The sequence below is a fragment of the Physella acuta genome, unplaced genomic scaffold (assembly GCF_028476545.2).
Source record: "Physella acuta isolate Inbredline_101_S28 unplaced genomic scaffold, ASM2847654v3 ptg001945l, whole genome shotgun sequence".
Taxonomy (NCBI): domain Eukaryota; kingdom Metazoa; phylum Mollusca; class Gastropoda; family Physidae; genus Physella; species Physella acuta.
The window spans coordinates 68,536-91,812 of NW_026733450.1; the positions used below are offsets into that span (position 1 = coordinate 68,536).

At 34.2% G+C, this 23,277-nt stretch overlaps 3 protein-coding genes across 5 annotated transcripts; 1 reads left to right on the forward strand and 2 right to left on the reverse strand.

The window, feature by feature from the left end:
- Positions 1–3,584: 3,584 nt before the first annotated feature.
- On the reverse strand, positions 3,585–14,628 carry LOC131931334 (beta-1,3-galactosyl-O-glycosyl-glycoprotein beta-1,6-N-acetylglucosaminyltransferase). 3 transcript variants are annotated; one of them, XM_059288095.1, is made up of 7 exons: positions 14,516–14,628; positions 11,338–11,458; positions 8,359–9,365; positions 6,617–6,697; positions 6,017–6,156; positions 4,693–4,803; positions 3,585–3,853 (listed from the first exon to the last, which is right to left on the reverse strand). In XM_059288095.1, the coding sequence occupies exons 3-7, from the start codon at positions 9,351–9,353 to the stop codon at positions 3,663–3,665; spliced, it is 1,518 nt and encodes a 505-aa protein (XP_059144078.1). In that variant the 5' UTR covers positions 9,354–9,365; positions 11,338–11,458; positions 14,516–14,628; the 3' UTR covers positions 3,585–3,662. The 3 variants fall into 3 exon arrangements, with proteins under 3 accessions (XP_059144078.1, XP_059144077.1, XP_059144079.1); XM_059288094.1 differs by lacking the exon at positions 14,516–14,628 and adding an exon at positions 12,007–12,115; XM_059288096.1 differs by lacking the exon at positions 11,338–11,458 and having other exon boundaries at positions 14,516–14,605.
- Positions 12,857–14,371, forward strand: LOC131931339 (suppressor of SWI4 1 homolog). Its single transcript, XM_059288102.1, has one exon. The coding sequence runs from the start codon at positions 12,857–12,859 to the stop codon at positions 14,369–14,371; it is 1,515 nt and encodes a 504-aa protein (XP_059144085.1).
- A 3,772-nt stretch (positions 14,629–18,400) lies between the features above and the next one.
- LOC131931333 (beta-1,3-galactosyl-O-glycosyl-glycoprotein beta-1,6-N-acetylglucosaminyltransferase-like) lies at positions 18,401–22,917 on the reverse strand. Its single transcript, XM_059288093.1, has 5 exons — positions 21,909–22,917; positions 21,327–21,407; positions 20,638–20,777; positions 20,324–20,437; positions 18,401–19,030 (listed from the first exon to the last, which is right to left on the reverse strand). Exons 1-5 carry the CDS (start codon positions 22,910–22,912, stop codon positions 18,840–18,842), a joined length of 1,530 nt encoding a protein of 509 aa, XP_059144076.1. The 5' UTR covers positions 22,913–22,917; the 3' UTR covers positions 18,401–18,839.
- Between the last annotated feature and the right edge of the window lie 360 nt (positions 22,918–23,277).

A 23,277-nucleotide genomic window follows, 5' to 3' on the forward strand; every position in this document is an offset into this window, starting at 1 on the left:
TTAAACACAGTAAACGTATGTGTATGGCTCGTGATTATCTATAAAGTCAAGCGTTAGTCTCCTATTTGAAGTTAACAGGCCAGGTGTTGCATCGATTAATCGTTTGATGCCATAGTTCAGAAATGCACACACATTTTTTTCAAACACACAACAAGAGAATAGAAGTTTGTGTTGCATGATATATTATATATTTTGCTAAAACATATCTCTTTTATAAAGAAGAACTTAGCGGAATAAATTAAATACAATCAGCTTAATTTACTTAATTCTGAACAATTTTTATATTATAAATTTACATTAATTGTCATGAAAGATTTTTTTTGGGTACATGTAGAATTTATATATATATATATATATATATATATATATATATATATATATATATATATATATATATATATATATATATATATATATAACAATTTACACAGAATAGCGAGCTGGTCAATGATCTAGCTAAGGGTAGCTTTTACTCGTTCTATCTCTCCTCAGTTTAAAGGCTTTTAAAAACTTCATTATCTGCCCCTAATAACCTTCTCATGACCGCCCGTTCTACAATGATAGACATTTTCATGAACCACAGCTCGTCATTTCTATAAGCAACGAGTATTTCGCTTAGGCTTTAGCAAATCAATAATGTGTTGTTTAAAACTTACAAGAATAATAAAAAAAAACCAAAGGGTTATACATAAGACGTTTTCTCTGTTGTTTACATTGCTTTCATATCGTTGTTGATGGAAACAAATTAGCCGTGAGATTGTTTATTTATAATCAATCGGCCAGGGAAAATTATAATTTCATCGTTTCATTATCAGTTGCTAGCAAGAACTCATACTAACTTGTCGTTAGTTAACGTGTTTGCTTTAAAGCAGGGGTCTCCAATGTTGGTTTAGGGTGTTCAAGCTAAAATGCACCGATTAGACATGCAATAACATTCTCACCTTTGACGCCTGACGGCTGAATAGCCACTTGCCAAACAGTATTCTTTCAGACTCTTTTTTATCTCGAGGGGCATTTTTGGAATTTTACGGGGTGGGGGGGGATACAATTTTGTGGTGGGGGTGTGTAGTAGACACTTGTAAAAGTATCAATTTTCCATATACATTTTATTTTAGTCGCTGGGGGGGGGGGGGTGGTGGTGGGGAGGGAGGGAGGTTGAGGATAATCATCTTTAAAACAAAATATTTTTAGTTGCAGCATTGGTAGTGTTAAATTCACAAATTAGGAATTACTGAAAAGTAGAAATAAATCGACTAAATAGCGGCGTATGCTTTCGGCAGAGGTCAGCTCGTAGCTCTTATTCTTTCTACATCCCCTCAGTTTCAAAGCGTTTAAATACTTCATTATCTGCCCTTATCAACTCAAGTTCATCGTCCGCTCTACGATGATAACTATTCTCGTGAACCACAGCTCACTAGTTCAAAAAGCAACGAGTATTTCGCCAATGTTCAAGCAAATCAATAAAATCTAAATCAAAACTAAAGGGCTATACTGAAACAGCTTTCTCTGTTGTTGACTTTGCTTTCATATCGTTGTGGAAGGAAATCATTCAGCCGTGAAATTCTTTATTTACAGTTAACCGGTAAGGCAACATCGTTTATTTATCAGTTGCTGGCAACTATTCATACTAAATAGTCGTTAGTTAACGTATTGGCTTCAAATTATTAATAGATTAGTCGATATATAATTAAAATTTAATACCTATAACAGTGAGAGAATAATCAAGTCCTGAAGTTTACGCAAATCAGACTACTTGACGTTATATGTTTAACAAAGTCGAAAACGTTTATCTGACGGACTTATCCAACATATAATCTAAGAAATTATGAAATCTGTTTCTTTGCAAATAATCGAAGATCAAATCAAAGTGATTTGCAGATAGTTTACATTAGCAGCCATGTTAGTTTACGGTGATCAATCTGACGACTAAAGAGCCACTTGCAAACCAGTATTTCTTCCAGACTTTTTTTTTATCACGAGGGGCACTTGATATTTTCCGGGCATAGGGGGAAGGGGGGGGGTTACATTTCGGATAAAATTAAGATTTAATTTTACGAATATGCATATTTTAAGTTAGGTCGACTCTGTGCATATCATTTAATATTTAATTGCGTAGCTGTCGCTTTACTTTTTGTAAGTAAATATAGAGTACGAGCCGGCCCGCGGCATAACATACGCCGCTATTTAGTTGTTGTTTTTTAAACTTTTCAGTAGTTCATAATTTGTGAATTCGAAGGTACCAACGCTGACACTGAAAATATTTCTTTAAAACACTATAAGTAGTTCGTTAAGGACCATAACCCCCCCCCCCCCAACGTTTAAAATCGTTTCAAACTAAATTATCTGCCCCTAATAGCCGTCACTAAACCCGACTCCACGAAGGTAAACATAGCGTGAGCAACAGCTCACTAAGACCATGTAGGGGTGGGGATGGTAGGGAGCGCGTTTACAGCTTGTTTTCTAGCGTCTCCCAGACGAGAATTATATATATATATATATATATAAATAGATTCTGTATGTATTCTATTGTCTTTTACATTTCTTATATTTTTTTAAATTTTTTTTGTTACTTTAATGTTACTCTTTTAAATTATTTGCTTTCACGGCGTAAAGTGCTATATACTCTTAATTGATACTGTAGCGATATTTTATTTTTGCATATTTTAATTATATCATATAGGGTTGTTGCTCACTAAGAGAGGGAAATTATGTATAGTGCGATTTTGTGTTTAGTTGTTTGACTCTAGCATCTTGTATTTCTGTGTAAAAAACGTGATAATGAGAAATGGCAGGATATGTGTAGGTTACGTTTTTAGAAACTCGTGCTGTTGTTGTTTTTAGACAAGCATTATGTAATTCTATTTAATTTAATTTCTCTTAAAATATATTGTTAACAAACAAACATATGTGCGTTACCATTTATATTTTGGAATGGCTATTAATAGCTAGAGCAACGCCTAGCCGATAACGTCAAATTAAATACAAATAACAAAGACAATCAGTTAGTCGTTATATTAAAAACGAGCCGACACGCGGCGTATCATACGCCGTTAACACCGCTATTTAGTTGTTTTGTTTTCTACTTTTCAGTAATTCATAATTTGTGAATTCGACAGTACCAATGCTTCCACTGAAACTATTTGCTTTAAAACACTATCAATAGCCCGTTAATGACGATAACCCACCCCCTCTCCCCCCCCCTGAAAGCAGCCTCCTCTTAGTTACCTGCCCTAAGTTGTCACTAAACAACGATTGTAAACATTTAGCGTGAACCACAGCTCACCAGACCATGTGGGGGGGGGGGGGGTGGTAGCGATATGCCTAGATACAAAGAGAGGGGGCTGCTAGGAGGCGCGCTTACAGCTTGGTGTTTTTCTATCGTCTCCAAGAAGAGAATTATATATATATATATATATATATATATATATATATATATATATATATATATATATATATATATATATATATAGAGAGAGAGAGAGAGAGAGAGAGAGAGAGAGATAATGATGCTTATTTAACTCTAGTATTTGTAAATAAAGTTGAAAAGTGTATTCATATGTGTTTTAAATGAATAAAACGTTCTTTATTATAAAGTTCTAGTAATTGGTTCGTGCTTGGTTTTAAACTGTTTTATTTTACCCTTGCGCCTTTTATTTATTTTATTATGTCACGCAATTTTTCAGAAAACCTAAGCTCTCATAATAAGATACGTTAAATGTCTTTACACCCAGAAATTCATCCCTCGTGTCGTTCATCAACTTTTCCTCCAAACAACCAACAGATATGAAATCTTTCCACAGGTAGAATTTGTTGGCGAAAAGTTGTTTTGTATTGAAAAGCAACGGTAAATCACCTGCAAATCAAAATAATTTTATATTAATTTATGTAATTTTAAGCCAATTCTGCCAACATTTTATTAATAATTATTAATGCTTGAAAGCTTAGACTTCATGCTAACATAAAACTTGACTGCTATTGATAAAAATATTTGAATAGAATTGTATTACAAAACCCTTGTTCAGGTTGAATATGTTTGCAAGAAATTTCTTATTGTCATTATATAACGGTTAGACGCCTGAAAATACGAATTTTTACATGGCGAAGGTGACTAAAAATTAGAATAATTAACTCAAATGTCAAGGTAGTTTTGCTATATATGGCATACTCATAGGGAGTCTCCAAAGCAAACATAGCGAAGATTCAGACATTCATGAACAGATACATTAGACAGATTTTGACATTGAGGCGGCAGGACAAAGTACCGAACATAGAATTATGGAGAAAAGCAAGGCAGGAGCCTATGGCAGCGCAAGTAAGGAATAAGTGGCTTTGGGTGGGACACACGCATCAAAAGGCTCACCCTAATGTGACACGACAAGCGCTTGAGTGGAACCCACAGGGAAAGCGGAAGAGAGGGCGCCCAAGACAGACATGGAGGCGGAGTGTTCTCGAAGAACTAAGGCCAACAGGGATGTCTTGGGAGACGGTAAATTTAATAGCAGTGGATCGGTTGAAATGGAAAGAATGGGAGAGGATTTATGTTCCATAAGAAGCAGAGAGGATTAAGTCAAGTCAAGAGTTGGTGACTAAGTGGGATGGTAAGTAGTATTTTAAACAAGATGGTAAGTACATCTGCTGACAGTTACTGGCGACTATCACTGACATGTTGACGGTTTACAATTTATATATTACCTGTTGAAAGAATACAGATGTCTCTAACTGAACGCCCTGCACAAGGGATGCCACCCCAGTTTTTAAACCTGGCAAGGTACGGTTTGATCACGTGACCACTATCAGGATGCCCTGGGGATGGATATGAAATGTGACGTAACTGTTTACAAAAACATTGACAATTATAAGGGTTATATTCTACTACTGAGACGAAATTAATACCTTTGAAGTAGCGCATATTTATGTTTGGTATAAAATAAAAATTAAAAATAAAATTTAATGGACATAAATATTAAAACTATAATCTAAGCAATTAGCCATCGATATAGCAACTTTGTTTTCGTTTTTTCAACGCTTGAAGAATATGATCTTTTTTTTTACAAGCATTTATTTAACTTGCTTCCTCCGTTTGTCGTCAGTCTTTCGTCGTAAATATAAACGGGAGAGCTTAATTTCGGACTCTAAAATATAATCGCATTCAACACGGTATTAATTATAACTTTGCTATCTCAATTCGGTGAGGATTTCAGATTTTCCCCATAGTGTTAAATGCAAATATTGTTACACGCAAAAACCTTATGGTCTAAAGCGTGTTTGTGGAGAGTTTGGTCTACTTTGTGTTGATTTATGGTGTGTGCTGGGTTGAAGTAATGAGAAGTGGTCTGTATGGTATAAGATGAACAACTGATCTTGGGATAAGAAGGTAGCTTATGTTTGAGTTTTAGGGTATTGTGTTGTGGTGTGGCTAGAGTAAAGTGGGTGTATGGGTGGTGTTTAGTTTAGCTCAAAAGGTTGGATTTGGAGTGGTGTGGCTTGGGTTGTGGTATAAGTGGTTTAAGGTTCGGTCTACTGCTTGTGTTGTGAATTGTATCTGTGTATTGGAATATGTTGCGGTCTGTTAAGAAGCGTGTGGGATAAGTGATTTGAATGGATGATATGATTTATGTGTACATGTATAGGTTGTGCTATGTGATTTAGTAGAAGGTAGATCAGGGCAATGCTTTTTTAATGTGTATTGTAGGGTGTCACTATATCTTTATATGCCGAGGTCACAGAAACAAGTGAACTCTACTTCACTTGCCCCATAGACCGTCAATTTTGAAATGGAAACTTTACTTTTTTTATTGTAATGTGTAGTTTTTTTTTTTTGTAGGGTGAGCGGCGCCATATTTTGGTAGGAGTTCGAAGCATGTGGTGAACAGTGGACCGGAATCTTGCGGGGTATGTTTTGTTGTGTTGTTTATTGTGTCGTGCTGTAGATGGTGATGAGCATTGAATCACCTTTATAGTTATATACAGGGGGGGGGGTGAGCCACGCTTTTCTTTACGTAATTATTTAACTTACCTTTGTAGGTGCCGCGTATCCGCAGCTGTGGATTGTGGTTTAATGTGGCGAAAAACGTTTCATCGGGAACTCCCGTTCCTTTGACCCATCGCAGTAGATCTTTGGCTGTGCCGTTGTGTAGGATGTAGTCAACAAAATATCTGGGAATAAACAACAATGAAACATTATTGTAAAACAAGTATTGGAGGAAATTTGTTGTGTAAAATGTAGTTGGCAAAATTTCAGAAACAATATAGACACACTATGATAAAACAATTTTAAAAAGCTAATGTGTCGTTGTTTAGACAAGAAAAAAAAACCCACACTAAATTTTTGAATTATATTAAACATCCACATGGAATTACTTTTATGCTTTTTGCATTAAATACAATCAATGTGTATACAAGATATAAGAAATGAACAAACTCAATGTCATTAATCCACCGTTAAACATTTAAAATAATATAAAGTTCCATTTTAAGAGTCTATGCGTGCTAATCCCGTTTATTTTCTGCCAAACACATCGGCGACAAAGCTACTGTTACGAAACGTTTATTCATTAGATTTGAATAAAGATCTAATCTAAACTTATTTTGATCAAAAGCAACAAAATCACACAACCGGTTCACGACAACATGAACTGATCCTTTCACTGGTCTTAAACCTCTTGGTGGTTTTGTTGGCCATCTATACTTGTGAGCCCTGTTAAATAAATTTAAAAAAGCAAGATGTAAAAAAAAGAATTATCATGTTTGTTCAATATAAACATAATTAACATAGACCCCGATATATTCCTTGCAAGTGACTTAACAAAGATATAAGGTGGAGTCCTGATATTATCGTTTGAAAATTGATCTTACTTCAAGATTAATCAACCCTATTGCGTTTAGTTTACTTAACACAATACATTTTATATTTCTTTCCTCAATTTTAGTATCTGTACACATCTTATTAAAATATTAGCAGTTATCGGCTAGGCGTAACTCCAGCAAATTATAACTAATGTTTACATATATGAGTGACGAAAAAACCTATTTCGTTCGATTTGCAGGTATGATGCTCAATCGTTTTTATGTGAAGATTTACAATTGGTTTAAAATTGCTTTAGTTTGGCAACGCTATTTTATATTTAACTAGCCATCCCGGCCAGGCCGGACACTGGACTCTGTAAAAAAAAAGGACAATGACTTGTGTGTTAATTAAGCAGCAAATACACGTAGTTGCCCGGGTTTAGGAAATATATTGACCCGAACAACAACTAAATAAAACAAAAACGCAAACATAACGCAAAAACAAACACAAACCCAAACAAAATCACAAACACAAACGAAAACACAAACATAATAAAAAATAAAACACAATCAAAAATAAAAAAGCAAACGCAAACACAAACATGTACACAAAGAAAAACATAAACATACACGAAACACAAATGCCAACATAAACACATAGGCAAATACAAACACAAATACAAATACAAACGTAAACGCAAAACTAAACGCATAACAATAAGTAAAAATAAAGCAAAAGAAATGTAAACATAACCACCCAGGGAGCCTGATTCAACTTAGTAAACGACTATAATACCCCAACTTATCCATAAACTTAGCACTCAAGTACAGGAACGTAGGCTCACAGTAAGACCAGGGACGCCACAAAAAGCACTCTGTTGGGGCGCCAGCGTACGCCCTAGATTCGATTTAGTGAAGGACTTTAGTAACCCAAAATATCTGTGTCTTATCTACCACATTGCACTTCATTAATCCATGCTAATTAAATAATTGTTTTTTTCCTAACACCAAAATAAACCAATAAAACGTATTTTTCTCCGATGTAATTGTTTTTAAAGGGAAGTAACATTTTTTGTGATCTATCAAGTGAAGAAATTGTCAATAAAGGTAAAAAAGTGAAGTATATTGAACATTTTACACATTTTTGTGAAGGTTGATACATTTTCTTTTACTTTTTAATTCTACGTAAAGTTAATTAAAATGATACGTTTAGAAAAAGAACCTTTTTTTCCAAAATTATGTTATTTTTTAAAAATCATTCATTTAGATATGAAACGCTTAAAGAATATTACACTATGGCGATTAAGTCTTTTTTGTTTTGCTATATTCTCCTTTTGCCAAAGGTCCGTCAGCTGTCACAAATTATATACTTAAATACATACAGAGACATATAATTCGTTGGATATTTATATATTAGATTAACCACGTTATTTTTCACAAACCCTATATTCAATGAAATCATTCTTGTACATACAAATCAATTATATTTTTCCATTTTACAAAAACAATAAATAATTAAAAATAAAGCATTGCAAAACAGTAAGCGCTACAATAAATGTTGTCACTATTTACCATTTAATTGTCCCTTCTACATCATTTGCACCGTTGAAAGCTGTTAAAATTTTCACCATCTGAGCGTTTGTCTTCAAAGGAAACTCTTGTCCAGTGAGGTTGATAAAGTACTTCCATTTTGTATATCTCCAAAGCTGTTTCATGCACATCAGTTCCGGTTCCAGTACACTGAATTTTCCCCACCGGACGTCCACTCGTTCAGCCGTCAAGAAAACATTAGTGAAACATTGCGCTACAGCAGATACGGCGAGGAAAAATTCTTTGTTTGCTTTAGCATCTACGTGAATACAGTAATAGTTCTGTGGTCTATAAATAGCACGGAGCAATCTCTCAACCATTTCTATGTCTTTGAATACTAAAATAGAAAACGCAATGGGGAATTCTTCTTCTTCCTGCGTCATTGAGCAAGTGATGTAACCACGAGAGCTCTTAAATACTTCACAATTTTCTGTGATATTCAAATAAAATCTGCTAGATAAAAGGGGACGTTTTGTCGCATTTGCTTGACGGATTCCTTCGTTGACGTCAGTTTTGTTACCGGAAAGAATTGCTATACAATTGACTTCATTTACTATAAACTTCCTGGATAACGTTTGTAGGGAATCTATGCTACACATTTCACCATTACAACATTGTGAGTAATTTGTCGATTTAGGAATCAACAAGTTATTCGAACCAGATTTTAGATCTATTTCTTCAGAGTTGTTAGAAGTAATTTCTAACTTGCCATTATAGTTATTCTTATACTCAGGATGAATGTATTTTATTGCCTGTTTAAAATCATCCCTTTTGAGACACATGCAGGAATGTAAATTAAGTGAACTATTATCCGTGTTTCCACTTTTGAGCAACGACATCGGCAGAAAACTGATATCTATTTCTGGTACTAAAAATAATACTGTGATCAGTGTAACGGTGCCAATAAAGAAAATGACAGATGAGTACTGTTTTAGTGTTGTCTGATCTGCTTTGCTCTTTATTTTGAACATTGTCATGTTGCTGTTTGTCTGAGAATAAAAATTTGTGTTAACACATAACACAAAACTCTAAATTAATTAGAAAAAAATAAATTAAAAGTCATTTTAAGATACAATTTGTTTCATATTATAACGTGTATAGAACAAATTTAGCAATCGCAAACTATTACTTTGTATACATCAAATAGAATAACTAGAATAACTAGAATAACTATTTATATGTTGCTTTTAAATAGTTTTCAGAGCTTTTATAATTGTTAAAATAGAGTATTTAATATATTTAAAGACAATTGTTAATTTTCTCCTTTTTACAAGCTTTTATTTAACTCACTTCCTCTGTCGTCAGTCGTCAGTCGTCAGTCTGTTTAGATAGAAACGCAGGAGTGAAAATTCGGAAACTTCTACTTGACCGACACGATTCACAGTTGGCACGTGGTTTAAGACATGGAGACAATGCAATCTGAAACTAAATTTGACTTAATTGGATGCCTAATTAAATTTTTATTAATTAATTAAAATTTGGATCAAATTAGTAGGCATGTCTAGCCAACCACACCACACGCGTCATCACCTTCAATAGCTGCGCCATCACGTAATGGGTGGGTTCAAAAACCATTGCGCGCAATGGTTTTTAGTCATGTAACTCTATTGTAAATAAAACATGTAAAGTACTGAAAAAAAATTCATAAAAAACGTTTTAATAACAAGCTTTTATGTAACAATGCACTAAAAAGTAGAAAATAAATTATAGACTACTATTTAAATAACTATAAAGAAAAGCGTGGGTGTCTTCCTTAACATTAGTAAAGGTATCCAATAGATACTAAAGTGACCCACGCTTTTCTTTGCGCACTTACTTTTTTAACGAGATTATATTCTATTTACAAAAAAAATAATTAAGTATTTGTTTTTAAATAATATCTTTATCCCAACCGCACTGGAGTTGCCATCCCCATTAGTGTGATTTAACAATATTCGAAAAAGTTAAGGGGAGATCGCTCCTGCTTTATTTTAGCGAATCAGTGTTATTTAGATGTTAGGACTGATATAAACGTAGAAGTTGATACTTGTGTAAATGTTGGTGTAGTGAAAGGTGTTAATGCCATCGAAGGAGTTAGTGTAGAGGTCTGTTTAAGGTTTACTGTTGAAGTTGGGTTAGGTGTTGGGTATGGAGTGTGTTTATCTAAACACTTAAAAATATGTATTTACTTTGTTAAGTATGTTTTTACCCTGAAGGTTGAACCTAGTGAAGAGTGTTGTTAAGGAAGACCAAGTACAGTTTTTAAAGGCTGAACCTAGTGAAGGGCCATATGGACTCGTTATCATCTAAGATCTGCTCCGCCAAGTGTGGTCATGAAAAATGACACACATGTAAAAAAAAAATGCAAAATACTTTTAGTTACGACTAAAGCAGTAATGGGAACTTGAAATTTACATTTACAATTCCCCGATCACATAGTTCGTTAAACAAACATATTAAGCATCCCATTTAATTCATTATTCAGAAAAGAGCTCGCTACATTCTTTCACTCTCATGGTAAGCAGCCACACGATATGATACAATTAAAATAGCTAAAAAGAATATATAGGATAAAGTATTCTGTAAGAGTATATAGAATTTTACAACGCAAAAGCAAAAACGTGCAAGGTCTAACAATGACGAAAACAAACAAAATTCAATAAAAATATAACTAAGTGTAACAGAACATTGTTTACACACTACATTTTGTGGTGTTCAGAAAGTTGCGCAAAGAAAAATGTGCATACAAAGTAACGCAACGAAAAAATTAGCAAACAGAAAAATCGCAAAAAGGAAATTAGCGCATACAGATTAAAGCGCAAACAGAAAATGCTCACAGAAAAATGCAAAAGCAGAAATGTACTCATACAGAAAAATACGCAAACGGAAAGATGCGTTCACTGAAAATTGCGGAAAAAGAAAAGTACGCACACAGAAAAATGCGCTAACAGAAAATGCGTAAGCGATAAATTGCGCACATACAAAAATATGTCATTCTTCTCTGCATACGATACAACAAATAAAAGTCGCATGCCGTTTGTCACTGTTCATTCGTCGCCATGAAATTTTGGGTGAGTTGATGAGAAATCTCCGTGGTATGTTTCTGCAAAATATATTTTTTTTAAATTTCGCAAGAGCGCACCCGGGAGGTTTCGATTTATTCTATATACCATTTATATAAAGTATACATCGATTGCGATTCACACCGTTTATCTAAGTGCCATTAAAATTTAAGGCATGACCCCAAAAACGCTTTTTGCGTAAAAATCAATGAAACAAAAACAAGAAATAATCACACACACACACTCACTCACACACACACACACACACACACACACACACACACACACACACACACACACACACACATATATATATATATATATATATATATATATATATATATATATATATATATATATATATAAACGGAGAGAAATAGCCACACACATATACAAACACTCACACGCACACCCCTTAATATATTGTGAGGTTTTAGAAGAACGCCTACGGATGTCAGAAAAAAAAACAACTCGCAAAATTCGGGAAAAATCTAGAAATGGGTAAAAACTGACCAGTCGTATTTCTCAATATAATCTTTGTGTTTCATGTAAAAACAGTTAATTTAAACACACATTTTAGGGTACTTACCCCCTGTATATCTGGCTAATTCTTTGCATGCACCTCTATGGATGACCAGGCCGTTTGTAAAAATAGTTGGTCCAACTCAAAGTCCTCGACAAGGACTAAAAAATGACTGCGATTGTAAAACTCCTTATATAAGATGTATATAAATAGATCGACGAACGACCCCCCCCCTTTTTTTTATGAGGTCGTAAATCGACCCTGGAAAGTAACACGAAAAAATTAACCCCGTCGGAAAAAACCCAAAGAATCGTTAGATTTGTCCATATGCCATATGCCGTATTTTTTATATAAACAGTTGTTTGTGAAAAAGTAAACAAAGACTACGTCATTTTGTCTTTGTACAGGGGAGGTAACTTATTAAAATAATATGTTTGAAATAATTTTGATACACTTAAAAAATATTACAAAGTATACCGTTCGTTCAAATAGATATTTCGTTATCAATTAAGTTATGTATTGTAGTGAAATTGCAAAAAAATATCGTCAAAATAAATTTAATATAATTTTGACTTATACTATTAAAGAAGCCACTTTGCAGTTCTAATAACCTTGCGCGTAATAAGTTTGCGAATACACCACCCTTGTTTGCATGACATGAAATTATTCAGACCCTTTAAACTTAGGCCCTAAATAATCACAGCCAAATTGTAGAAATACTGCATGCTTTCCAGAATAAAAATAAACAATGGGGAAAAGAAGGGGCAAACTAGGAAAAGCTGCTTAAAATGCCAAAGCAGGTCCCGCTACTGGGCTTGAGGAAGAAACATACCTTAGGGCCCCACATTCGTTTGTTTTTCACAGAGGTCATGTTGGTAAAACTGTCAAAGAACTTGTTCTAGACATACGGAAAATAATGGAACCCTACACTGCTTCAAACCTAAGGGTGAGAAAGAAAAATGTGATGAAAGATTGTTTAACAATCGCTGGGCCTCTACAGGTCTCCCATTTCATTGTGTTCACAAAGACAGATATCGCCACATACATGAAGCTAGTCTGTGTCCCTCGTGGGCCAACGCTGACATTTAAGGTCAATGAGTTTAGTCTTTCTAAGGATGTCTTGTCATTTCAAAAACATCCAGATGTTGACTCCAAGCTGTTTACCAACAACGCTGTAATGGTGGCCAATATACCCTCGGACAGTATGGAGAACAAGCTCATGAATATTACCTTCAAAAACATGTTTCCTTCAATCAACCCAAATACAGTGAAACTCAACAACATGAGAAGATCTGTCCTGGTCAACTACGACCCTGAAAGTAAAACTGTAGATATCAGACACTATATAATAAAAGTTACTCCAACTGGGGTGAGTAAAGCCATGAAGAAGCTGATGAGATCAAAGCTGCCTGACTTGGGACACCATGAGGACATTGCTGACCTGTTTATGGAGAAAGGAATGTCAGACAGTGAAGGGGAGCAGGATGGCCCACACAACCAGGTCACAGTCACACAAAATGTCAAAGGTCGAGGGGTTACAAGGAATGCTGTCAATGCTATCAGGGTAAAAGAAATTGGTCCACGGCTGAACCTGACGCTGATAAAGATTGAAGAAGATTTTGAAGATGGAGATGTTTTGTATCATTTATTGGTTGTCAAAACACCAGAGGAGCTGGAGGCCATCAAAGCCATGAGAATACAAAAACAAAAGGAAAAGTTGGCCAGAAAACAGAAACAGGAGGCAGATGTGAGGAAAAAACAAAAACTTAAAGAAGAGCACATCAAGAAAACAGAAGAAGGAATGAAGAGGAAAATGAAGGAGAAAGGTGAAACAGAGACAGTAGAGGAGGAAGACAGTAGCGAAGTGGATAACAAAGCTGAAAATGAAGAGGAAGATGTGAAGAATGAGGATGATGATGATGACAGAGAGTACTACAAGCAGGAGATAGGAGAGGAACCTGAGCCAGAAATGTTCTCAAGTAGTCGAAAAAGGAAAAGGGGAAGCCAAGATTCTGTTGCGCCTCAAGCAAAACGAGCTAAACAAGGTAAGAATGATTTTAAACAAGGGAAGAAAGATTTCAAACAAGGGAAGAGAGACTTTAAACAAGTGAAGGAAGATTTTAAGAAGGGACATAATCAAGGAAGAGGGGAGACAAACCAAAAACATCAGAAAGAAAATAGATTTAGTGGAGCTTCTGGAAATAAAAAAAGTAAATTCTCAGTCAAGTTTCAGCAAAAAGACAAGTTTGATGGTAAACAAAAAGGGAGGAAGGACGGGAACAAAAAGAAAAGGCCAGTTCGCAACAAGGTGAAAAAACCAGTGTTTAGGCCAAAAGAAACAGAAAGCGATAGCAGAAATCTTGATAACTATTGTTTCATCTCCATGTTTTCTATATACAGCATAGATAAGATATTAAACAAATTAAATTAAAAAAAAGGCCCTAAATAATCCACATAGCAGCCAATCATCAATTAATTACTCATTTAAATTCTCATTCTCTGTATTTTAAAACCTAAGCAGAGCTAGCAGTATGCCTAGAATATTAATACGCGTATAGATTTAAATCAGACTCACCTAGCAAGCCAGTTTAGTAAAACTAAATAATGAAGCTACAGATTGCAGTGTTGTTACAGAGTGACGCAAGTGAATTGATTTGTCTGTAAAATATCTACAGGTTTCAAGTGAATGTTACAATATGTAGGTAAGCAAAGATGCATTTTTTCCTATCGAATGGCTTTTCCAACTTAGGCACGATCAGATACAAACACGAACGTTGTTACAACAAAAGAACTCGAGGTGACAATAGTTCAGTCGAACCGTGAGACAACCATAACAGTGTACGGGACAATACTTGTATTGATAGATAAAGTGGGGGTCGATGTGGTCTAGTCGACTAAGATTAGGGTTGCTGAGAAGTATTACTTTACGCTATTTCAGACTTCTAAAAAAAGCATTTGAATTTATTAAGTACTAACAGGCTAAAATGGACCCCGTGAACTGGTGGCTCTAGACTCAGATTAGAACTGACCTTTAATGACAAGCAGGGAAATCAGATTAGGTACTTTTTATTTCTGTTGTAGATATAAGTATTTTCTTATGTGATAGTAGTTGTGGCGGTTAATCTTAATTGTTATATCAAAAATATTATTGTGACATGAGCAAAAACAGTGCTACAGCCTTGTCTCTCAATGAAATAGTTAATTAAGTTCAAATCTATTTCCAGCATCAGAGAACTAAATTATTACTATCTGCATGATAATGTATTTAATGATGATAATATCCTAATATATAAAACCCCACGTTCGCACTTCTCTCTCTCTGTCCGCAAAATATTTTCGCCGGACATCACGTCAGAATCGGCAGCGATATATGGATACCTTTATACGGACTTTTGTTGAAAATAATATGTTAGATGTTTTAAATGTATAACCACAATTTTATTTAAAGAAGAAAAATAAAAAAATAAAGGCGTATTCGAATGTAGAGAAACAGTATTATTTATGCAACCGGAAAAGTGTATAAACTTGGGACAAGAACGCATTTAACAATGACGTCGCTTATTGTTTACACTAAATAAAAAAAAGCACAGAACTGATGACGTCATCTTCCGAGTTTAGAATTTAAAAAAATAAAATATTTCATTCAAATATGATTTAGAGCTATGTACGCTATGAAATGTAGACTACACAATACGATATTCTCGGCCTAAACTTAAAAAAAATATTTTATCTATTTGGATTCTAGATCTAGAGATTCTAGATCTAGATATTGATCTAGATCTGGAGATTCTATATCAATATCATCTCGATCTAGAGATTCTAGATCTAGATCTAGATGATCTATAAAGCTAAGTTGTCGGGTGCCCGATAGGGCACTTCCCGGCGCCGCAGGCGCTTCAAATTTGGCAGTATCGTGCCTTGGGGCGACAGAACACGGGGGCCGGTTGGCCGAAAAGCCTACGATGAGGGGGTCAAAACTGACCTCGACTGACCGGCGCCTTATATGGGCGAATTAAATAAGCATTCAAATTCTCAATGTTTTCGAAAGCCTAAGCGAAGCTGGGCAGCATGCCTAGTGACAACAGAAGCTCAGACCATTTAAATTGTAATGTATTTGGCTTTCATGATGGATAATTTCATAATAATGTGTTACTTTTGATTTTATTACTGCACTATATTAAAATATATTTCTTTCACATATTAAAATCAAATATTTTTTTGAGAAACATTAATTTATTGGTATCTTGTGTCAGATGTAAGTTATTGCCTTGATATTATTATTTTTTGAGAAACATTAATTTATTGGTATTTTGTGTCAGAAGTAAGTTAGTGCCTTGATATTATTTTTTGAGAAACATTAATTTATTGGTATTTTGTGTCAGAAGTAAGTTAGTGCCTTGATATTATTTTTTGAGAAACATTAATTTATTGGTATTTTGTGCCAGAAGTAAGTTAGTGCCTTGATATTATTTTTTGAGAAACATTAGTTTATTGGTATCTTGTGTCAGATGGAAGTTAGTGTCTTTATACTCTTAATGTTTGATAGAAGGAACTTGGTACAAACAAGAACCCAAAAGCTCAACAGAAAACAAAACTTATTTCCAGTTTCCTAAAGTGCAAGTATACTCAATAATTAAATAAACTTATTCTAAATTTATTATCATGTAATTTTGGTACTTTTCTCTGCCATCTCCTACATGCAATATGTCATCATCTTTTTAGCCAAATTTACTTAAAGCACCAACATGTGGTTACTTTGCCTTGCCAGTGTAACGGTAGATCAAAAGGTTTTTAGCAGAGAAATCAAGCATCTTTTGACGATCAGTTTTGAAATTTTTCACCCGTATATTGGAGCCAGTTCTGATTTATATATCTACATCTCGGGTTCCAGAAGGATATTCACGAACAATTTTCAACATTATAAAGGGAGGAGCCTCTTCTCTATCATGCCTATCTTTACCATCACCCTTAGGTTGCATTTTTTGTTTTGTTCATTGTCCATTATCACATATTTTTTTACAAGATTTTAATTACACATTTAGTTAAACTGCCTTTGATTGTCAAATTTCATTTAACTTCAGCCTGGGGCATTTTCTTAAGAGCATATGATATATGATATCTGTGTATTGCTAGTGTGCATAAGACTGGTCTTCATTTTTAATTTCTTTTATATACGCATAAGACTGGTCAATCATAGGTAATCGATTTGATGTTTAGAAGAGAAACTACTTAGTGTGTTGATAAATACAACGTTTAATAGGGTTATTTGTGCAAAATTTAAGGTTTCGACAATGCATAAAAGCAAGAGCAGAAACTATTAATGTCAACTAACTATTTAAGGTTATTCATTTTGTTATAAAATGAAAATATTGTCAACAATATTAGTCAGTGGTTTTTGTGGTGGGAGTAGAAAAAATGTATGTGCTAACTATGTCTTGTTAAAGATTGTTACGTCCCTTGTATAGTTTAATCATTGCTACGTCCCTTAATTGTTCGCTCTGTCTTGTGGTTGATATGTACATGTAGTCAGTTAACGAAAGATACAGTTATAGACAGGACTTTTATCTTAGCTCTCTGTATATAATAATAAAATACTAAGGTTAACTCAGAGAACTATGTTTGTTTAAGTAATGTAACATTTGTTTCATATGATAAGTCTCTGATAAATAATCGGAAGTAACTCTGTATACTTTTGCAAATCACCATGATATACAGTGGATAGTTTATCTTTAAAAGTTCCCTTTATCCCAAGTTGCGGGTTATAGTTTAGTGAAGAAAAAAAACGTTTCGTCAGGAATGTCTGTATCTTTTGTCCATTCCAGAAATTTTTTAGCAGTGTCGTTGTAAAGTACATAGTTCACAAAATCTCTTAAGTATGCGAAAGTGATACTTTTTAAAGTAATATATATATATATATATATATATATATATATATATATATATATATATATATATATATATATATGTATATATATACACTTATATATATATATACATAATAGACTTTTCTGTCATGTCGTATACTTCCAGGGCTTGAGTATATTTAGATAGATCTGCAATTTTATGAGTGCTAGTTAATTGTAAAATATATTCAATTTCAGCTTTGGAGTGTCTTTTAAAAACTTTCAACATTTCAACTTAATTACCTGCTTTTATGATTAGTCACGTTACTAAAAGGAATAATTTAATTAATTCTGAAACCCGATTATACAAAGCTATGCAACATTTTATGTCATTATTATGTTTGGACTAACTGATAATTATAACAAACAAATTTTTTTGTCATTCAGACACAATAAAAAATAACAGCATTATTTAAAACATATTACTCTTATCCCAAAATATTTCAATACTGTTGGCTTATGCCGTATGTCCTGTTTTTGTCCAAAAGTCAAGACAAGCTTTGACCTGCTCGTATATACGGTATAAGAAAACGGTCGGAAAAAAAAGCTTTATCTGTATTCTTTAGTCACGACAGATAGTGTATGTTTGTTGATAAACCGGAGGCTACTCAAGCAAATGTTGATAATTATAACACTCTGTTGTTATTGCGAAATCTAGATGTTATTGTGAGTTCTTCTTTCTTCAAAGATTCACGGTACTGCTTGTTCATTTCACAACTTTATTTACACAGAGTAAAATCCACAAAGAATACAATTCATTAACGTAATCAAACATTCATCGATCGATGTAGCACTTATACATCAAGTGCGTGAAGAAAGAATCACAGGAATAGTACTAGATACATTTCAAGCTCTAAAGTAAAAAAGTTTCCCTTTCAAACCTGACGTTCTATGGGGCAAAGCTTATCGAAATTGCTGTTTTTTTTTAAAGTAACTCGATCATTTTTTAGGACTTAGTTTCAATCAAATTTTATCACGGCTTTTATTATTATATTTTTAAACAACGCGATTTTTCACAATCGCTAAACTCTCATAATAAGACACGTTAAATGTCTTCACACCCAGAAATTCATCCCTCGTGTCGTTCATCAACTTTTCCTCCAAACAACCAACAGATAGGAAATCTTCCCACAGGTAGAATTTGTTAGCGAAAAGTTTCTTGGTGTCATAGAGTAATGGTAGGTCACCTGAAACAATATTTTATTTACAACTGGTTAGAATTGATGGTAAGTTATATGTGAGTAGGTTGATACGTAGGTTGAGAAGTAGGTTGATCAGTAGGCAATGGTTCTTTCAAAAGGTCTACCCCCCCCCTTTTTCCCTCGAACGGAATTTAATTTATATAGAAAATATATATTGTACCGGTGTCCGCTACCCCCCCCCCCCCCCCCCACCCCGTAGAGACGCCTCAAGAAACTCTTTCAGTAGGTTTAAGTAGGATTGTAAGTAGGATGGTAAGTATGTTGGTGAGTAGATTGGTAACTACCATTTTAAGTATTGTTGTAAGTAGAATGGCAATTAAAATAGCAGGTTGATTAAGATGGTAGTTAAACCAGAGGCGTAACGAGGGGAGGAGGCGGGGGGGGGGGACATATGTCCCCGGGCGCCGACCTTAGAGGGGGCGCCAAATTGAAAGTTTGAGGGAGGGGTGCAAATGAAAAGTTCGAGGAGGGGTGCAAATTGAAAGTTTGAGGGGGGGGGGGTGCAAATGAAAAGTTCGAGGGGGGAATGCAAATCGAAAATTTGCTCCCGAGGGGGGCGCCAAATTGAAAGTTTGTCCCCGGGCGCCGGGAAGGGTCGCTACGCCTCTGAGTTAAACTAATCTTAGCTGTTTAAATACATTCGTGGTGTGTACAGCAGTACAGTAAATGTCAAGAAGGCGTGTCCTAGCGATACAAATCGAAAAATGCTTGTTTTGAACCCGCACTCAAGATGGTAGATCTTTTACATAGCGAACTTCCCTGTCTCCGAGTAAACAAGAATAAAGACTTATCTTTTAGGGGTTCTGGGGAGTATGGGGCGGTCAAAAGTAATATTTCTTATTATATTTATAATCGTGAACTAATATTTCACACCCCCCCCCAAAAAAAAGAAATGAATAAAATCCGAAAGAAAGCATGCATGTAATTACATAAAGATAAGAATAAAGATAAGCAGAGATTTAAAATCAGAAACATAATCGAAAAGTAGCCTATGAGGTGTTTTATCAGCCAACCAGGAAATTATTATAACTGTAACAGGAAAAATACATCGAATAGAAACACACATAACTAAATCACATATATATATATATATATATATATATATATATATATATATATATATATATATATATATATATATATATATATATATATATATATATATATATATATATATATATATATTATATGTGGAAAATATACGCAAAAAACTATGACATTTTTATCACCTGTTGAAAGGACTAATTAGTACTAATTAACTGCTATCAGATTTATTACCTGTTGTGAGTATGCAAATGCCCCTAACGAAACGCCCAGCACATGGAATTGTGCCACCCCAGTTTTTAAACCTGGCATTGAACGGTTTAGTGACTTCATCAGTTTCAGGATCACCTGCAATAGTAAACAATGTGAGTCTTGTATATTAATTACTATCGTGTTATACCACTGTGTTGCAATTTTTAAAATACCACCATAATTTGATTTATTTCTTTGATAAATAACAATAATATTCAAGAATAACAATTGGCGTATACACATTATACACAAATGATGAACGGGTATGACTTCACAATTTAGACTATCTGAATTACCTTTGTAGCTGCCGCGTATCCCAAGTTGTGGATTGTGGTTTAATGTGGCGAAAAACGTTTCATCGGGAACTCCCGTTCGTTTGACCCACTCCAGTAGATCTTTGGCTGTGTCGTTGTGTAGGATGTAGTTAACGAAATCTCTGTGGACCGACATCATGGAAAAATTAATATAAAACATACAATTTTAGGAAATGTATCGTTGTGTAGGCTGTAGTCAACAAATTGTCTGGCATTCAAGTCAATGAAAAAAGTAGAAGTTATTGAGCAAAAGTGCTTTTGTAACGTTTATCGTTAAAAATTACCTGACAACCGACGCCGTAGAAACAAATTTTTTAAAATATATTATAGATTTTCAATACCAAAAATAAAAGCAATAATTAAATTCAAATCACTCTTCAGTTTTGCCAGTCTACATGCATTGCAGTTTGGCGGTCTAACCCGAATACGTCGAGTTTGGATCTCAGAATTACGAGTCCATCAAACATTGATGGGTACTTGAGTTTTGTTATTTAAAATGTAAATATACATAAGAACTCCACTTCATTTACCTAATGATCGTTGATGAAAATATTAAGTGTAATGATTCAAATCTCTAAAGCCACAGTTGTAGACAGAAAGCAAATATCACGTTTTTACATACTATTTTAAATAAGATCTAAATGTAGTTTATTAAAATAACAGAACACAACCTGTTGACGATAACGTGAACTGCTCCTTTTACTGGCCTTAATCCTCTCGGTGGATGCGTTGGCCATCTGTCTAAATTAGCTCTGGTCATGGTAGAAATAAACAATTAAATCAATCTAAATTAATGCCATTTATATTGCTAGTTAGCATAGTAGTCTATATATCTATAACACAGTGGCACTGTAAGAGTATTACATAAATGACATAAAAGTTCCCAAAATAAAGGACTAATGAATAATTTTTTTTAAGTCCACCAATGCCATTGTTTTTATAAGTACAATAGTCAGTCATTAATTTGGATAAGTAACTTCCTTTATTAATAACCTGGTTATTTCAAGTTTCGTACACTTTTTATTTTGTTTAAATCTATTATTGAAGAGGCCACTACATTTAATTCTTAACCTTTGCAGATTTTACTGATTATGCCTATCTCAAATTTGCCCCAAATGTGTTTTTCGAGTTTTTAAACATGAGTGGCGAATGTATAGACGCATCTGACATTAATTTTCAACAAAATCTCTATTTCATCGTCTTACTGTATTTTAAATAATACATTAAGAGTTATAATTGATACCGTTGTTTACCTTTTAATTACACCTTCTATATCGTTGGCACCGTTGAAAGCTTTTAAAATTTTCACCAGCTGAGCGTTTGTCTTCAATGGAAACTCTTGTCCAGTTAGGTTGATAAAGTACTTCCATTTTGTATATCTCCACAGCTGTTTCATGCAAATTAGTTCCGGTTCCAGTACACTGAATTGTCCCCACTGGACGTCCACTCGTTCAGCCGTCAAGAAAACATTAGTGAAACATTGCGCTATAGCAGATACGGCGAGGAAAAATTCTTTGTCTGCTTTAGCATCTACGTGAATACAGTAATAGTTCTGTGGTCTATAAATAGCACGGAGTAATCTCTCAACCATTTCTATGTCTTTGAAAACTAAAATTGAAAACGCAATCGAAAATTCCTGTTCTTCTTGCGTCATTAAGCAAGTGACGTAACCACGAGTGAGTTTAAATAAGTCACAATTTTCAGTTAAATTTAAATAAAAACTGTTGGATAAAAGGGGATGTTTTGTTTCATTTGCTTGACGAATTCCTTCGTCTATGTTGGTCTTGTTACCAGTAAATATAGCTTTACAATTTGCTTGGTTAACTTTCCATTGTCTGGCTAAAATGTTGAGCGAACGTGTGTCACATAAGCCTTCATTAGAACAACGTGAAATATTTGTAAATGTATTTGTAGGTACGTTACCCTTACGATTTTCATTGTCAAGTTTATAATTATTGTTCGGAATATTTTTCAATGAATCTAAGTCATTGCGCTTATCTTCATTCAAAAGTATACATTGAATTGCTTGTTGAAAATCTTTACTTTTTATAAACATACTTGCATTAGAACACTGTGTATTATTAACTGTGGGGTCAGTTTTGAGCAAAGACAACGGTCGAATGCCGTTGTGTATTTTAGGTGCCGAATATGTTATTGTAAAAAATGTAATGACACCGCTGACGATAATTAGAAATAAGTACTGGCTTAGTGGTTTACGTTTCTGAGGTGTCGTGTACCTTAAGACCCACCTTGCCATGTTGATGTCCACTGCAAGGAAAAATAATTGTATACATATTTATTTAAACACCAGTACCAAAAAAAAACCATTATAGTCACTTTTCGAAAGCTGAAAGCGTTAGATTACAATTTGTATACACCTTTTAACAAACACAAATGAACACTTTACAAGCAGCACAATGCTATTCGTATGAATATTTAAGGTTAAAAATTAAATTACCATTGCTAAATATTGTACACGTCACTGTACCAACAGTATGGGACAGTGGGTGAAAAGGTTGAACATACGACTGCTAACCAAAAAGTATCAAGTTCGAATTCGAATCCAAGATCAAGTTCCTAGAACGTGCCTTAACGAATTAATTCAGCTCTGATAAATGCCCG

Coding starts and splice junctions, on each gene's coding strand:
- LOC131931334 (XM_059288095.1), bottom strand. CDS start 9,353: ATGACAATGTTCAAAATAAAGAGCAAAGCAGATCAGACAACACTAAAA. Junction 4,804..6,016: donor GATACGCGGCACCTACAAAG/GTAAGTTAAATA, acceptor ATCCATCCCCAG/GGCATCCTGATAGTGGTCAC. Junction 3,854..4,692: donor CATCTGTATTCTTTCAACAG/GTAATATATAAA, acceptor TTTGATTTGCAG/GTGATTTACCGTTGCTTTTC.
- LOC131931339 (XM_059288102.1), top strand. CDS start 12,857: ATGGAACCCTACACTGCTTCAAACCTAAGGGTGAGAAAGAAAAATGTG.
- LOC131931333 (XM_059288093.1), bottom strand. CDS start 22,912: ATGGCAAGGTGGGTCTTAAGGTACACGACACCTCAGAAACGTAAACCA. Junction 21,408..21,908: donor ATAGAAGGTGTAATTAAAAG/GTAAACAACGGT, acceptor TACCATGACCAG/AGCTAATTTAGACAGATGGC. Junction 20,438..20,637: donor GATACGCGGCAGCTACAAAG/GTAATTCAGATA, acceptor TTACTATTGCAG/GTGATCCTGAAACTGATGAA.